The sequence below is a fragment of the Hyperolius riggenbachi genome, chromosome 3 (genome assembly GCF_040937935.1).
Source record: "Hyperolius riggenbachi isolate aHypRig1 chromosome 3, aHypRig1.pri, whole genome shotgun sequence".
Lineage (NCBI taxonomy): Eukaryota > Metazoa > Chordata > Amphibia > Anura > Hyperoliidae > Hyperolius > Hyperolius riggenbachi.
The window spans coordinates 36,052,597-36,071,050 of NC_090648.1; the positions used below are offsets into that span (position 1 = coordinate 36,052,597).

At 44.2% G+C, this 18,454-nt stretch overlaps 1 protein-coding gene across 1 annotated transcript in view; it reads right to left on the reverse strand.

Moving 5' to 3' along the window:
* Window positions 1-10,555: 10,555 nt before the first annotated feature.
* LOC137562022 (extracellular calcium-sensing receptor-like) overlaps window positions 10,556-18,454 on the reverse strand; it is a 34,929-nt gene continuing 27,030 nt past the window's right edge. Inside the window, exons 5-6 of the mRNA XM_068273365.1 lie at window positions 13,390-13,513; window positions 10,556-11,466 (exon numbers count right to left, since the gene is read on the reverse strand). Coding sequence (XP_068129466.1) covers window positions 10,556-11,466; window positions 13,390-13,513 — 1,035 coding nt within the window. The remainder of the gene's footprint in view (window positions 11,467-13,389; window positions 13,514-18,454) is intronic.

The window sequence follows — 18,454 nt, forward strand, 5'->3', positions numbered from 1 at the left end:
CTGATATACTAACCGCTAGATTTATCGAGAAAGGTTATACAAAAGAGGAGATTGACCAAATCTGAGTGGAAATAGAAAAGAAAGACAGGAGAGAAATTATTTATAAACAACCAATGGAGAGAGGTAGTGACCAGAGATTATCGATGATTACAGACTATAGTATACAACACAGGGAAATAAGAAATATTCTAAAAAGACATTGACATGTTTTAATGGCAGATCCGGAATTGGCAAACATTTTACCAGACAACCCCACTGTAACATATAGGAGGGCACCTAACCTGAAAGATATCATCACTAAAAGTGCAATAGACGTTCCGACACAAGCTTCAGGATGCCTGGGGAATTTTACTGGTTTCTATAAGTGTGGCAGCTGCTATGCGTGCAGACATTGTACTAAGGTGGCACGAAAAACCACCTCTTTTAAGAATAATAGATGTGGAGAAAAATTTGGGATTAAGTCCTTCCTGAACTGTGAATCCAAAATGGTGGTGTATCTCCTTGAGTGCCCTTGTGGCCTACAGTATGTGGGTTTGACCACGAGGGCACTCAGGGAGAGACTGTACGAACATGTAAACAATATTAGGAATGGATATATGGACCACTCTGTGTCTGCGCATTTTATGGAACAGCATAACTGTAACCCCAAAGGTCTTGTGTATTCTGCTATTGATCAAGTTACAAGGAATTGGAGGGGTAACAATCAAGATAGGGATCTAGCAAAGTTAGAGATGAACTGGATTATAAAATTAAACTGTTTGTATCCAACTGGTCTTAATATCAATTTTAACCTTAATTGTTTTTTAGCCAATTCTTGAAATGTATGTGAAAATCCGATATGAAATGTGGAAGGTAGGATCTATCTTATATTTCTTTTATTAATATTGTTTTTTTTTATAAATTATAAGTTATAATTCATTATTATATATGTGGTGTTGGATTATGGGACAGTGTGCAATAATATCTCTGCAATCTTTTTGTAAATGCAACAGATTATTGATTGCGAGCATGTACCTCACAGAACTCTAGGTGTAAATATGGTTACATGCAATTCTTTGGGATAGGGTGCAATAATAAATATGGACACTAGATGGCATGCAAGCCTTTGTTGAAAGCATGGACATTTGTTTTTTGTTGATTGCTGCTTATTCCAGAAGAAAAAATGATGTTTTTATTTTCATACTTATATTTACATTTATTTTATTTTATGGTAGGAAATTATTGATTATAATGTTTTTTATGTACAAGAGCAAAGTTATGATCATGGTTACCATGCTGCTGTCACCCGTATGATACTATGCATTAAGCGTCGGTCTACGTATAGCATGCAACTAGTGTTGGGCGAACAGTGTTCGCCACTGTTCGGGTTCTGCAGAACATCACCCTGTTCGGGTGATGTTCGAGTTCGGCCGAACACCTGATGGTGTTCGGCCTTTTTAGTTCGGGTTCAATGACCTCACGTCCTCTACGTGATGACGCATATGAGGGTACGCGTAACGCGTACCCTCGTATGCGTCATCACGTAGAGGACGTGAGGTCAGAGAAAGGGCGGAAGTACCACAAGGGTACTACCGCTGAACCGCCCGCTGCCCGGCCTCAACGCGTCACTCTCCTAGGCGGACTCCTCCTCCTCACTCACACCACTGCCAGCAGCCAGCCACCGGTACTAGTATTAACTTTCAACAAACTTTTGTTATAGGGAAGCGGGCAGAGGGGGGAGCGCTAGCGGAGGGGGGAATTTCCGCCCCCCCCCCGCGATCGGGGCATGCTCCCCCCTTATGCCTGCAACCCCATAGGGGGGCCGTATTGCGGCATGTTCGGGTCCCCATTGACTTCCATTGAGTTCGGGGTTCGGGCCGAACATGCCAAACATCTGGCCCATGTTCGGCCTGTTCGGCCCGAACCCGAACATCCAGGTGTTCGCCCAACACTACATGCAACGTCTTTTCCACATTGTTCACTGTCTGTATGTGTGTAACGCATATGCGCTCCAGTGACGCAACCGGATGGATTATGGCCGCCGACCGGAAGTGACTTCCAGTGTGTTCGAGCGCTCCGGGCGGTGACAGAAGCTAGACATTGGAAAGGGAACTATGCTCCTATTCCTATATATATGCCCCAGCCTGCTTGCTCTCGTATCCCCTGATGACGACGGAAGGCCGAAACTAGTCGGGATGAGAGCGGGCTGGGCATCACTGACCGTTTTTCTATGTTCTATAGTACCACAAGGGTGGGAAGCGAATAGTCCGGAGGGGGTCCTATACTGGCATAGGACCCTCCTGATGTAAGTGATTCTGTTATCTTCATTTGATGTGCCTTGTATGGAAGAATAAAAGTTTTATTCATATCCACTGAGAGATTCAAAATTCTCTATTTTGGTGCATTGAGTCACACAGGAGGAATGCAGATCTAAAAGTGCTATCTCTGGAGGTGGATTGAATTGGATTGCCTGTTTGCTTGAGACAACATAATTCCTGGCGCTGTGACATTGTATGACTGGCTATTGAAAGGTGAAGAGGATCTATCCTGGTCACTGCAGCGGAGGTGGTTGCCAAGGAGCGTTCTATCAGCAATCCTGTGGAGCACCTCTACCTCTAACTTTTTTGTACATATCTTCTGCCATTATGTTAAAATATGTGATTGATTTATTCACTGCATAAGCTCTAATCCACCATTGTCTGTTACATTACTGTATTGTTTATACTGTATTGTTATACCTTGTACTTTGTTGAACAGCACCACTGAAGATGCTGACGCTATATAAATCAATCATAATATTAAAATTATAATTTCATCAATACAATGTTTTTTTTACGAAAATAGTTTAGACAGTACTTTTTCACCTACTTTTTTAATTGCAAAGTGCTAAAAAGCTATTTTAAACAAGATAAAAAAATGACCTCCTATTAGACAAAAAGGGAATTGGATAAGGGCCAGTAACTCTTACGAGTGACAATTCTTTCTTCTGGAGGTTTTAGACTTGCCTAGTCAAACGAAGGTCAGTTTGGAAGGAGTACAGAGGGAAAACCTTTAGCTTACCTGGTTTGTGACATTTCCAAATGTCTTATTTACTGAGATAAAGGGGTGGTCATTTGGCTTCTGCAGCACTGAAATGTCCGCATTTACGATCCGAAATCAGCATTTTTGATCGGAACTCGAAAAATGGAAATCAGATTTCTGTGGTTATCCGATGTACGGCAACTCAGTAATTTTAGCCCACTCACAGAACATGGAAGCATTGGACCAATCAGAGAATGCAGATTTGTTCCCCGAAAATCAGATTAACCCAGTAATTTTGGACCAATCACAAGATTCTCATATTACTGAGTATACCTGAGTGTTGTCATTGGCCTAAAATTTCCATGGCATTCCGATTACCGCAGTAAAATTCCCCATTCTCTGATTGGTCCTACACTTCAGAGTCAATTTGGAAGTATTTGGCCAATCAGAGAATGCAATAAATGACAAAAAAGACTCCTCGAAAATCGGAGCTCGGAAAATTGGAAATCTGCTGAATCGGTAATCGGCATTGACAGGAATCAGATTTTCTGCAAAATCGGAAATTGGCATTCCCAACTATTCCTACTGAGATAACACTTTTTTGTTTATTGGATATGTTAGTCTGATTATCTGTCTACATTTTGAGCTTTCATAATCTATGGTATATCTGTTGTAGAACCACTTCCTTTAACACTGATTGCTAAGTTGTAGACATTCCTAACAGACTTACAGCTGGCATTTCAGGTCTTCTGGTTTGCTGTTAAAAGTGGTCTCAGTATAGATTCTGTCCACGTGAACTGGGAAGGTTCCTCCAATCACCAAGTCTCCAGGTTGACTGAGGTAACCATTAATAGACAAACTGGGCAGGAGGCAACCTCTCGTAGCTTCCAGACACGTACAAACACCCTCAAACAATAATTTCAATATACAAATCTCGCACACCAGTGAACCAATTTTTCTGTACCGTTGATTTGTGTTGTATCTAGGAGACATTTCTTTCTTCGTACTTGGTCATGAAAGACATGAGGTGTCTCATCATTAGTCTTTTTAAGAGCAGATAGTTCTGCAATCTATCAGTGGCCAACACAAAAGACCACCACCATTCTAAATTGCCATGAAACCAATTGTGTTTATCCATGAACTATTTCCATTAGTAAGATAGTACTGTAGATTTGATGTAAGAGATGCACCATAAAAAGTCAAAGTTAATTGGTTTATTGGTTTTGTCCATCTTTTTGGCAAAAATCAACAGGTACCAGAGAGGACTTTCTGGCGTCATGTATACACCACACACACCACACACACCTGCACACAGAAACCTCCACCAGTACTGATAGAGGCTCCGGTACAGAACATTTATACAGTGAAAAGATAATTGGACTTAAGAGAATTGAAAGCTGAATATGGCTGTAGGATGTAAATAATTTATATATTAATAAACATCTCTCCCTGGATGATATGATTATTCCCATCACATTTCTCCTGTGCTCTATGACAGCTGTCAGCTACATAACATAATTTAACAAACACACTGTTTAGTCTTATTAAATAAAAGTGTTATGCATCCTACCCAGTCCAGAATCAGATTCAAGATACTGGCCTCGATTCATCAACACTTTTAACAACAGTTTGGTAAAATACCGAATTTGTTAACTTCATTTCAGGATTCATCAAAGTTATCTACAGCTGTTAGCGAACATTCGTTAACGATTCGCTAAAACGGAAGAAAGTGCAATTCATGAAAAAGAAAGTGGGCGTGGTTTAGCGTTACATTTAGGATTAGTTATCTCCTTCACTGCTCTGTCGTTATTCCTGTCAGATCATTGCTGACAGAGAAGGTGGAGCCATTTGAAGTGGTTATGTATCAGCTGAGAGTGATTCAAAGGCGCAGAAGGGCAAGAATAAGGTCTGCAACCATATAAATTTGTAAGAGAATAGATTTATTTGCTATAACACGACATCTGCATTTCTCTTGAATCATCTTGTAAGAGAACACAGGCAGTGCCAGGGTTAACTAATTTTGCTAGCTGCACTATAATTTTTTAGAAAAGGCTCCTATCAAATTGTGGGATTGTCCCAACCACTTCCAGAATCCTGGTCCAGGTGTTAAGCCCTATTCAGAATGTTGCTACGTAGTGCTCAAAGGACTGCCTTTTACCCACAATTCCATGGGAATCTTATGGCCTTGTGTTAAATTACCGTTGTAAAATGGAAATATCGACACGTTACCGAATGTTTACCGAATTGTTATCGAATTCACACCGAATGCCGGAAAACCTTGATGAATACAACTAGAAATCGCTAAACTTCGAATTCGGTAATTTAACAAACTGGAAAAAGTTATCTCAAAGACAATGATGAATCGAGGCCACTGTGTCTGACCTACAAATCTGTCCACAAAACCTGTCCAACCTACATTTCCGATCTTACTCAGAGGTACACACCTAGCCGCTCACTCCGCTCTTCCAATGAACTTCGCCTAACCGCCCCCCGCATCACCCAGTCCCATGCACGCCTCCAGGACTTCTCAAGAGCTGCTCCAACACTATGGAACTCCCTACCTCCACCCATTAGGGCAGCCTCCTCCTTCAACATCTTCAAGAAAGCCCTCAAAACTCACCATTTCACTCTGGCCTACTACCCCTCACAAGTGCTCTAAACCCACAGCTGAACTCTGGTCCCCTACCTTCCGTGTCCTTACCTCTCCCTCTAGATTGTAAGCCTTTTGGCAGGGTCCTCCTCCTTTTGTGTCCAACCTGATCATGCACCTACATTACTGTGCACCCATGCTATGCATCTGAGTGAACCTAACTTGCCTAATCTCCATGTTCCCATCCAGTGACTGACTAAGCATTACCTTGTACTCATACTGTGCTGCATGATCTGATCTTCTTGTATTCAGGTATTGTCATTTTGCTGTATGACACCCCTAAATATTGTATGTATCCCTATTTATTGTCCAGCGCTGCGTAATATGTTGGCACTTTATAAGTACAATAAATAAATAAATAAATAAATAAAATAAATGCAGAACAAAAGCTAGCCTTGTTAAAACAGAAAGCATTTGTGATAATTCAGGTTAGAGTGAGCTCTGAGGTGTCCCACAATGCATCACTGCTGAATATGCAAATCCTCACTTTGTTGTCCCTCTAAGCTTGCCACACCTCCAGAACCCCTGGAATGCAATGATGTGTCATCTTGTTAATATTACAGAGCCAAACTAATGCAACATGCATACAGACATGTTTAGGATTAGATTATTCTCATCTGTGTATGACATGGATTAATGTGGCTCTATGAAGTAGGACTTGCAACACCCAGAGTTACAGACTACCCAGCAAGCTCAGGGTGAACCAGAACTTCCAGGAGTGTGTGAGAGACTACAAAGGACCAAAACGCCTCCTTACTAAAATCCTATGCAAAACAGATGTTTGCCTTCTTAAAACATAGCATTTTAGTAAGAAGGCTTTTTGGTCTCTTTCAGCCTCCCTGTACACTCCTGGGAGTTCTGGTTCACCCTGAGCTTGCTGGGTAATCTGTAACTCTAAATAAAAGTATATGAACAAATTTCCACACTTTTATACCTCTCCTTCACACACGTTTCTTTCTATGCTACTGAGTTTGGTGCAAGTGGCAGGCCATAGTATTAATATCGGTAATTTGATTTGGCCGGCTGGATAGTGTACTGGTTAAGGGGTCTGTCTTTCAGGGCCGGTTCTCTCATGAAGCAAGGTGAAACATTTGCATCAAGCACAGAGATTTCAGGGGCAGTATTTTTGTACTGTGTGTACCTTCCTGAGGAGGAATGGAGTGGCTGAGGGTGAGCAGGTAGTCTCAGACTCACAGACAGCCAGTGTGTTATTGTGTTCAGCTGCAGCACAACACGTGAGAACATTAAATGAAGCAGAGTAATTTGTCGGGTGCTGTGTGATCATTCCAAATCAGGAAGGGGGGAAGGGCACCCTCACAAGTTTGCAGCAAAAAGTCTACAACCAGCCCTGCTGCCTTTGCCTATAGCCAGTGGCGTACCTAGGGAATTTGACACCCGGTGCTGATTACTTACAGGCACCTCTCCCTCCCCCCCCCAACCAATTTTTTTGATGGGAGAGCTGAGGGGTTGGTCCACCAAAGATGAAAGCGGCTGGGCACATCCAATAAAAAGACCGTTATTCAAAAATAGATTAAAAATGGATACATGCACGAGGGCAGCAGTCAGCTAAGGAGAGAGAGGGTCAAGCATGTAATAGAACGTCAACAAAGGTGTCAGCTGAGGAAGCGCCCCTTTGTAGGGTGCGAAACGGCTGTTGACGTTCTATTACATGCTTGACCCTCTCTCTCCTTAGCTGACTGCTGCCCTCGTGCATCTATCCATTTTTAATCTATTTTTGAATAAAGGTCTTTTTATTGGATGTGCCCAGCCGCTTTCATCTTTGGTGGATTAACTTTATGGAACTGCTGTTTGGGCTTTGAGCACTCCGGAGTGACCTGACTGGCGGCCCTGTGCACCTCCTCCTCTATTTGTGAGCTGAGGGGTTGGGGCCAAGCGTGTCGCTGCAAATTTTTGGGGAAAAGGAGTCATCAGGATGTGGACAAAGTTAACTGTTATTAAACTCTGTACTCCATACAGTGCTCTAGAAGATGTCAGTGCTATATAAATACACAATAATAAGGTAAGACATTAGACTATGATTATGGTACAATTAGATTGTGAGCTTCTCTGAGAGAGTAAGAAAAGGGGGACATACAAAAGAGGGTGATGCATGGGGGGGGGGGGGGGGGGTGTAAAGAGGTAGAGGCACAGGACAGAGAACCTGGTGGGAGAGGAGAAATGGCAGGGAGACCTCTCACCAGGACTGCAGACATCATCAGTGCTGTTTGGCAGGGACATGTTGTTAAAAGACGCCACTAAAATCTGAAAAGAGGAAAGGGTCATGGGGGAAGACAGCAGGGTGGGAGGGGGAGCTGGTAAAAGAGATAAGATTACCTGCAATCAAGCTAATCTAAATTGCCTGGAGCTTGCTTCTCTGCTCACCACAGAAGTCGGCTGTCAGCACTTATATCACTGGCTTCTGCAACAGCAGACTGCCCTGCCTTATTAATTTATTACTCTGATCAGGATAAATAATAGTCCAGGGCACTCTGGTATTACCGCAGCCAGTACACATGGCTACTAATGACAGGCAACCTCTGAAGCACTAAACACATCCTGCCACCTCTCCCTGCTAACGTCCCCGCTGCAGCACAGCAATCATTCTCTCTACTCACCCTGCTGCTCTGCACATTCACTCACTGCAGGCTGTGTGTAGAGAGCAACGGGACACATTGCCCATGGGACAGGAAGGGGGAGGGGTGCTACATCTAGTGCAGGAAGTAGTACAGTCCCTGCACTGCCTGCTGTTATTTTCCCAAATGTTGCCCAAACTATGAGAAAAGGTCCCAGGTGGAGGAACACAGTGACTGAGCACCATAGTGGCACCCCTAGCCATGGCTACACCCGGTGCTATGAGCCTATAGCCATATTTAGTGTAATGGTTAAAGGGAACCTGAAGTGAGAAGGATATGGAGGCTGACATATTTATACATATTACACACCCATATTATAATTTTCTGTAACCTTATTTATTGTACAGTCCTGCGTAATATGCTGGCACTATATAAATCCAATAAATAATAATATTGCTAATAATAATACACAGTGCCTGGCTGTCCTGCTGATCCTCTGCCACCAATACATTTAGCCATAGACCCTGCACAAGCAAGAAGATCAGGTGTTTTTGACAAAAAATTGACAAGATTAGCTGCATGCTTATGTCAGGAGTGTTTTTTAGACGCTACTGACCCCAGTAAAATCAGCAGGAAAGCCAGGGAACTGGTATTATTTATAAGGAAATACATATGGTAGCCTCCATATCCTTCTCACTTCAGGTTCCCTTTAAGAACATCACCTTTGACGAAGGAAACCAGGTTTTGAATTCTGGCTGGAGTTAGCACCTAACCAGTAAGGTATTTTTAGACAAGGCTTACTACGACTCCAGGGTGGCCTACTTGAATGCGTCTTTAGTGGCTGCAGCTCTCAAACACTTTGAGTCCGGTCGGAGAAAAGCACTATACAAATGTTATTATTTCATTTAATTTTATTTATTTTTCTGTGTATTTAACATGTGCTGTCTTTTAGCCACATCTCTTATATCCCACTTCTTTGTGGCAGCACACAGTTTGCTCTGCATATTCTTGTCTTCATAGTTTAACCCTCTTTTTTTAGCTTCAGTTGTTGAGTATTTACCCTTGCTGTTAACATCCTACCATGAGCGTCCGCACATAGGGGTCCCCCCCCCCCCGGCCGTCCCTACTTCCTGTAATGTAATGGGCAGAGTGCCAGCAGCCAGCGCCAGACCTCCGATCAGCCAGTGAGTGCGGGCGCTAGGACCACTGGACACCGCACTGATCACGTCCGCATAAGCAAGGTGTCCACGAGGGTACCGTGTGCCCGCTCTTACTAGTTGCCGGCTGATTCTGATGTCTGATACTGGCTGCTGGGATGACTGATGGTGAGTGGGGGTCCCTGTCACTAAACATGGGGGGGCACCTATCACTACCTACACTGGGGGGCACCTGTCACTACCTGAACTCGGGGGGGGGGCACTTGTCACTACCTAAACTAGGGGGCACCTCTCACTACCTAAACTAGGGGTTTCCTCTCACTACCTAAACTAGGGGGCACCTGTCACTACCTAAACTGGGAGCACCTGTCATCAGCTAAGCTAGGGAGATACCTGTCACTAAACATGGGGGGTCCCTGTCACTACACATGGGGGTCTTTGCCACTACCTAAACTGGGGGCACCTGTATCGGAGGCGCTCACAATCCCTACCATAGTGCTAGTCTAATGTCCCACCATTGCTAAGTTCATGTAAATTTGGCTCCACCCATGACCACACCCACTTTCTGGTCCATGGTCAGGCCCATTTTTTGGAGCGGAGCGCATACCTTTACCCCCATTTTTCACCGCGCTGCACAACTTCCCCCCATTTTTTGTTACGCCGCGCTACATGCGCCGCATGGCTTTCCCCCCCTTCCTTGGAACATTTTCTGCAGACAGCCCTTGTCCACACAGCACATCGAATAGTGATGGATGGAGTTCTATATTTACAGGTAAGGTATAGTTATATTTGGAATATTTCTTGTTAAAATAATAAAAGTTGCTTTGGGTAATACTTTCAATGCCCAACTTAATTTGAATAGTTAGTGTGATCTTCCAAAAAAGTGTTCCAATACTTCTTGAGATGCTAATAAAGAAAATAAAGTTCTCCTAATTCTATTGTATCTCAAGGTGGCTCCATTCTAAACATCTCTCCAACTAACATGCAGGCATTACATGGAATTCAGATGTTTGGCTGCTGATACATTATAAATGTTATTTTTATTTAATTTTCCATCTAAGGACTCTTTGTAAAAAATGTTATTTTAACTTTCGTTCAAAGTTAAAAATAATAAAGTTTTGGTAGTCTGGTTACCAGGCCCATGTAAGTTTCATGAACCATATTAATGAAATAACCTATTTCCGATTTCTGTCTTTTGCCATGAGATGTTCTTTGGAATTAATCTCTGGTCGGAACAAGATGATAAAACATTTAGGTGCAAACATGCAGATCACTAAAGCCCAGCTTGAGGACTGGATTGCAAAGATCTCCATGGCCACAGTGTATTTTCCTTTGGAGCTGAGGGAGGCTGGAATGTAGGATATCCAGACACTGAGGAAGGCCAACATGCTGAAGGTGATGAACTTGGCTTCGTTGAAGCTGTCAGGAAGTCTTCTGGCCAAGAATGCAACTACAAAACTGATAGAGGCCAAGACACTTAGATATCCTAGCATGCTCCAAAAGGCTATGGGTGAGTTCTCATTGCATTCAACAACCACAATTCCAGGTTGAGTTTCAATGTTATTTTGAGGGAAAGGTGGTGCAGTGACCATCCAGGCAAGGCACAAGAGAAACTGAAGAAGAGAAGAGATGATAATGATCATATAAGAAATGTGAGGACTGGTCCATCTTCTTAGACTGCTGCCTGGCTTGGTGGCCATGAAAGCAAAAACCACCATGATGGTTTTGGCCAAGATACAAGAGACACAAAGAGCAAAGACCATGCCAAAGGCAGCCTGTCGCAACAGACATTTCTCTGACTCAGGGTAACCAATAAATGTCAAAGAACAGAGAAAGCAAAATGACAAAGACACCAGCAAGATGCAACTCACTAAGTAGTTGTTAGCTCTGACAATTGGCGTAGTCTTGTAACGTAGGAAAAGTTTGAAGATGGAAACTGGGATCATAGAAGAGGAAATGCTGGTAGCCACCAGAGTCATGCCCAAGGGCTCAGTGTACGAAAGATACTCAATGGGCTTTGTAAGGCACTGATCTTTTTCTGCATTGGGCCACATATCCCATGGACACCTGGAGCAATCAATGGCATCTGAAACACAAATAGGGATAGTAAAAATGATTGTCTTGCCAAAACAACTCAGATTTTACAAACTTGAAGCTAATGAGTTTTCAGGTCATGGTTTATCATCTAAAGGAAAATAAGAAAGTGTTCTAGTGAAACTGTCTTATTTGCCTCTCATAATTTACAATCTAGTTAAATGCTGAATTGTAATAGTCATTAATAGCCCCCATGACTCTGGGGGCATGGCCATGGGATGGGGAACCTAGCTATGGAAAGCTGAGTAGGTGGTTATTGGAATTATAGTAGTTTGTGGAAAGAAGTGCGACCCTTGGATTATACAGAGAGAGTGCATGCAGGGGCATAGGTCGTGTGGCCCTTCTTAGTATAGGGGTTAGGTGGTTTGCGACTTTGCAAATTTGTTTTCCCTGGGCATGGGCTTCAAGTTCATGTTTACACTGACAGTTTTGCAAGCATCTGGAGAACCATCTATAGTGGCTTTCAATGGTTATGAGTCAGCTATACCAGGCATTGAACTTCTCTTATAAGAATAAAATCATAGTTCAATGCATGATTGTGGCTTAGAAAGCAAAAACTTAGGGTAATTGCCAAAAACCAGATGCTGCAAGTGGTGTTCTTTTAAATGTCCTCAACTGTGCCTCACCCTAACCATGCACATGTCCACAAACCTTATGGTACAGCACAACAGTTTACCACCGTCCAAAGCTTTCAATGAGACTGAGCCCCAAAGGATAAGCCTAACAAGTAGTGATAGAAACGCTATATTGGTAGAGGTCTCCCCACCTTAATCAATTGGCTTTCTTTTGTCTGACATAATAGCCACCACATGAAATTAGACCACACTGGCTTGTTCAGGGTATAGATGAAAGAGGGATCAAGGTAGCAGTTTTCAATGGATATTTTTCACTGGAGTAGAACGCCAGCGGCAGATGGATAGACATTTTTAAGAAAAGTTATTCTTTAAAACTAATAATTTTAACGATCTGCTAGTGTATGAGGGCACTAGCAGACAACAAACAATACTATATTCACAAACAGTGAAAGTAGGAGGTGATACTGTCACTGGTACAGAGAAGAATGGTCAACAGGCAGGGTCGTTAACGGATCTGACAGACAAGGTACAAAATCATAAGGCAAATCAGAATGTTTATTCAGGCAGAGGTCAGCAACAGATCAGATAGGCAAAGGTATAGAATCATTAGGCAGAAGAATAGTAAGTAATCAGGCTGAGGTCGGCAGCAGATCAGATAGGCAAAGGTACAGAATCATTAGGCAGAAGAATAGTAAGTAATCAGGCTGAGGTCGGCAGCAGATCAGATAGGCAAAGGTACAGAATCATTAGGCAGAAGAATAGTAAGTAATCAGGCTGAGGTCGGCAGCAGATCAGATAGGCAAAGGTACAGAATCATTAGGCAGAAGAATAGTAAGAGGCAAGGCAGAGGTCAATAATATAATCACAATAATATGTTATTCCTGAGCTAAGTGTGAATCCCCGGGGTCCTGCCGGTTCAAGCACACACGGATCTAACTAAGGTCTGAAGCCTCCACTGCGAAGTGTTAGCTACGACAGACAATTTGGGACTGACAACGCAGGGCTTAAGAAGCCCGAGATGACAGGGAAGCCACGGCCCCAAACGCCCCGCAATCAGGAGCTGGAATGCAGTCCGGCTTGTCAGCTGACCGGCTGTCAGCTGACACGCTTCCTGAGACCATAAGAGGTGTGACGCGCACAGCGAGCGTGTCCACCCTCTATCTGCCGCTGCGATGAGCTGCTGACGTCATCGCTGATGGTGCTCCCAGGCGACCCGGAGGTCGCTGTTGCTGTGTTGATCGCCGCGGCAGAGGTAAGCTCTGCACGCCTGACAATAATAATCTTATTTTCACTCTGTTTTACATTACTGCTTCACATCCCAATCTTTGTTCGCTACATACCTGTTTCATTAGAAATCTCGCCTTGTGGACAAGGGACACATTCAAAGCAGCAGATGGGTTCCCCTTTGCGGGGCGACTTCCTGTATCCTGGTGGACAGCTTTCACTGCAGATGGAGGAAGGGACCTGGGAGACCAGTTACACCGTATCAGAGGAAAGTTGTTTAATGTGTGTAAATACGGTAACTTTAAAGGGAAGAAAGAATATAAGGCACAAAAATAATTTACATTGTTTTTTGAAAATCAGTTCAAATTTGTAGGGAGTTATAGAACTCTAGGACATTTCAGGGTATTGATTGGTAATATTTGCAATTTTCACTTTTAAATCATTTCATAATTGGGAGTTCTATCCTGGCTTTATTCTACACAAAATTATCCACCATAGCGCATAGCTATAACTTTTTGAAAAAGTGGGACAGGGGTCTGAATATGTTCCCAGAACTTGAGCAATGGTGCAATTTCTATGAAATATTATCATAATCAGTGCTGCTCATCCAGCACCCCGGATATCTGACTACTTTTCAGCTATCCGTTTCGGATTCAGATACCGGATTTTCACCGAAATCCGGATAGCTATCTGCAGATAGTTGGCTGGCAATGCGGATGTCCGCGGATATCCGTAGAAATCTGACTATTGAGATACTGTATGCCGTCCAGGACGTCATTGAGCCAATCAGAGGGTTCCCAGCAGAAGCCCTAGCAATCAATCACAGAGGGGAACAATGGCCAACCCCACCTGACCTCATTGAGCCAATCAGAGGGCTCTCAGCCTAAGCCCTGGCACCCAATCACAGAAAGGAACACTGGCCAGCCCCCCTGTGGGTGCAATGATAAGAAATATCATCCTGTGTGACTGCTCAGTCACTGAGAGACATGCTGGCTGCAGTGCTGCTGGCCTAACAGTGATAAACCTAAAGCTGTTCAGTGATTAACCCCTTCAATATCACTACACTCTTGTTGTAATGTTAATGAGCTTGATTTCATTGTGTGACAGTCAGAGTGTGTGCTGTGCTGCAGGGCTGCTGCAGCTGCTATGTGTCTGTGTGTGTGCTGTGCACAGACCAGGCCAGCTGCTGCCTGCTGGCCAGCTATTAGCCTTAGCTAGCTACAGTATAGGTTAGGTTAGGGATTAGGGAATAGGATTACTGTGTTATTGTGTAGTTAGTACTGTAGTACTGCAGTCAGTGCTAGTAGTTGTTAGAGTAGTAGTACTACTGTGTTAGCTTACTACAGAACTGCTGTGCTGCTGAGCAGTGCCAGTGTGACAGTTAGTGTCTTCTCCTCTGCTGTCTGACTGTCACTCGGCATGTGGCACTTGGCACGTGGCACTTGCCACGTGCAAAGTGCGAAGTGCCACGTGCCAATTGAAAAGTGCCATGTGCAAAGCGCAAAGCGCCACGTGCAAAGTGCAAAGTGCAAAGTGCCACGTGCAAAGTGCAAAGTGCCACGTGCAAAGTGCCATGTGCAAAGTGCCACGTTCAAAGTGCAAAGTGCAATGTGCAAAGTGCAAAGTGCCACTTGCAAAGTGCAAAGTGCTACGTGCTACGTGCAAAGTGCCACGTGCCAAATGCCACGTGCCAAGTGCAAAGTGCCATGTGCCAAGTGCAAAGTGCCACGTGCCAAGTGCCACATGCCAAGTGCCACTGCCAAGTCCGGCATTCTCCTGGCAGACGTTACACCTGCTGCTGCTGCATTTCCCTGCTCCTGCTGCCTGTGCTGCTCACACTACCAGGCCAGGGTGCCACAGGCCACTGCTGCTGTGCTGATACCACCTATATTTAACCCAAAACACAATTGCTGCGTAATTTTTTGGATGTGTCTTGGATGAAAACTGCCATGTCCCAGTTGTGCGGTTGGACTTTGGACACAATGTGGGCTGCACGACCGCTGTCTGGAACCTAGTCATGATGTTAATTGCCAGCCATTTTTCTTTGGGGGGGGGGGGGGGATTTTAAGTCCCCACATCATCAATTAGTGTTTCCCTTTAAAAAATAATGATGCTACATGCCTCATTTACCCTAAAAAACTTTGTAAAAGCAATTTGAAGGCCACTTCTGGTTTTTCTATCCAGATATCCGAATTTGCCCGGATACCCCGGATACTGGGTCGGATATCCGATTCGGATTGGAAAATTTTGAACTAGGATATCCGACCTGGATCGGATATCTGGGTATCCGGATCCAATCCGGATTTTGAAACGTGGTATCCGAGCAGCACTAATCATAATGTAATTTTAAGGCTTATCACATGGAGGTTTCTTTAACAGTGTTGTTTCACCTTATGCATCCGAACAACTGTCACCTCCCATTCATTTGCCAATAACTTTATCACTACTTATCACACTTAATTGATCTATATCTTGTTTTTTCTGCCACCACTTAGGAATTCTTTAGGTGTTACATTTTGCTAAAAATTATTTTTTTTAAATGCATTTAACGGGAATATGATGAAAAAAATTGAAAAAAAATCATTATTTCTCATTATTACACCATGTAAATTATGTCTCTATAACAATGTATGGCGTCAATATTTTATTTGGAAATAAAGGAGCTTTTTTTGAATTTGCGTCCATCACTATTTACAAGCTTATAATTTAAATAAATTATAGGAATATACTCGCATGACATGCATATTAAAAAAGTTCAGACCCTTAGGTAACTATTTATGTTGTTTTTTATTGTAATTTTTTTATCTTATTTTTTTTTCTAAAAAATTTATTTGCAGTTTTTTGGAGTGGGGAGGTAAACAGGTAATTTTAAATGTAATTTATTGTGTATATTTAAAAAAAAAATGTATGTAGATGTAGTTTTACTATTTGGCCACAAGATGGCCATAGTGACTTTTGATTTTTAATCCTGTAAGCGAGTGATCTCACTTACAGGAACTGAAGGGGTGACGTGGGTTATAGAAAAATCACGGTTTTTCAGAGAAAGCCGTCAGTTTTTCTTAGGGGGACATAGATCAATGAATGGGATCTGTATTGCCATTCACTGATCTCAGGGGCAGCGGAAGGCGGTGGGAGCGCGCGCCGTGCTGCAGCAGCAGTGCAGGCTATTTTGACGGATATATCCGTCCAGATAGACCTAAGTGTTTAAGACTGTTAAATGGAATTTATATGGTTCCTCGTAAGCTACACAGGTTGGAAAAAGGTAAACTCTCCACTCTACTTTAGGAGCTGTTCATCCATCCTAATTCATATTTGGTGGACATGTCCTGTAGTGGACAAAATTTGGTGGACGATATGCACACTAATCTCAGATGTACTTCAATTTAATGTATTAGGTTATAATTTAAACAGAGGCACCAGATCAGAGTAAAATATTTAAGAACAGTTTAAAAAGGGAGATAGTGGTGAACTTACCTCCCCAAGCAGACTCAAAATTATCAGCTTTCAGTAGAAATATTATTTTATTCGTAACTCCAAATATATACCCGCTTCATCAGGCTATGATTGGAGCAACTGTTAAATAAGTCTGAGCCAGCAAAGCACCATCACCATTACCTCCTCTTTTAAACTGTTCTTAAATATTTTACTTGAATATGGCACCTCTGAGGTATTTTCCCGACTAATGCTTTTTTCACCTCGCACAGCTACCAGAATTGAGCCCAATGAGATATAATATCCCATTGGGCTCAATTCTGGTAGCTGCGCAAGGTGAAAAAAGCATTAGTCGGGAAAATACCTCATTCTTTTTTTTTTTTTAATTCTTGTACATTTTCCCGCCTGTTGCTTATATCCGTTAAATTAGCGACACAGGGGGGAAACATGTTTTACCGAGTGCTTTTCACTCGGTAAACAATGAGGTATTTTCCCGACATGATGCTTGTGGGAGTGGTAATTGATTAGGAGGGGATTTTCCCCCGACCCCCCTCCCGAGCCCAGGCTCTCGTAATCTTCCCAACCCCTCCCGAGCCCAGGCTCTCGTAATCCCCCCGACCCCCGCCTCTCCTAATGCTCCCCAACCCCCCTCCCGACCCTGGCCTCTCGTAATCTCCCCAACCCCTCCCGAGCCCGGCCTCTCCTAATCTCCCCGACCACCTCCCGAGCCCGGCCTCTCCTAATCTCCCCGGCCTCTCTTAATCTCTCCCCCCCCACGGCACCCAGAGGGACAATCAATATGCATCCCCTTGCAGCGCTAAGAAGCAGCATAGGTGCTACTACTCACCATTAACCTTCCTGGCGGTATAAATGGTGCGGCTGCGCGGCCGTGGGAGGGTTTTTCTCACTTTTTTTTTTTTTTGGCATGCAGCTAGCCTAGTGCTAGCTACATGCTTCCCCCCTCCCTGCGGCATCCGCCCGTCCCCTCCGATCGCCGCCGGCGCCGCTTGCCCATAAGGAAATCCCGTTCTGAACGGGATTTCCTTGAGGGCTTCCCCCGTCGCCATGGCGACGAACGGAGTGACATCATCGATGTCGCCGACGTCGTGACGTCACAGGGAATCCCGATCCACCCCATAGCGCAGCCTGGCGCCGATTGGCCAGGCTGCGCAAGGGGTATGTGGAGGGGGGGGGGGCCATGTATCACGGCGGGTAGCGGTGCATCGGCGGTGGGCGGCGGCGATCGCAACAAACACGCAGCTAGCAAAGTGCTAGCTGCGTGTTTGAAAAAAAAATGATGCAAATCGGCCCAGCAGGGCCTGAGCGGCACCCTCCGGCGGCTTACCCCGTGTCCAGCACGGGGTTACCGCTAAGGAGGTTAAGGCACGCTCCTGCGTTCACCGGGCATCCTCCTTCTCCTCCTCCGTACTGCTCCGGCTGTTTACCGTACCGGGGAGACGCGGCTTAATGACGTCATCAAGCCGTGTCCCGGGTACAGCTGGAGCAGTACGGGGGAGGAGAAGGCGGATGCCCGGTGAACGCAGGAGCGTGCCTTAATGGCAAGTAGTAGCACCTATGCTTCTTAGTGCTGCAAGGGGATGCATATTGATTGTCACTCCGGCTGCCGTGGGGGGGGGGGGGGGGGGGGGGTCGGATGAGAGGGGTCGGGGCACTATACTAGCTATATACTGGGGCGCTGTACTAGCTATATACTGGGGTACTATACTAGCTATATACTGGGGTACTATA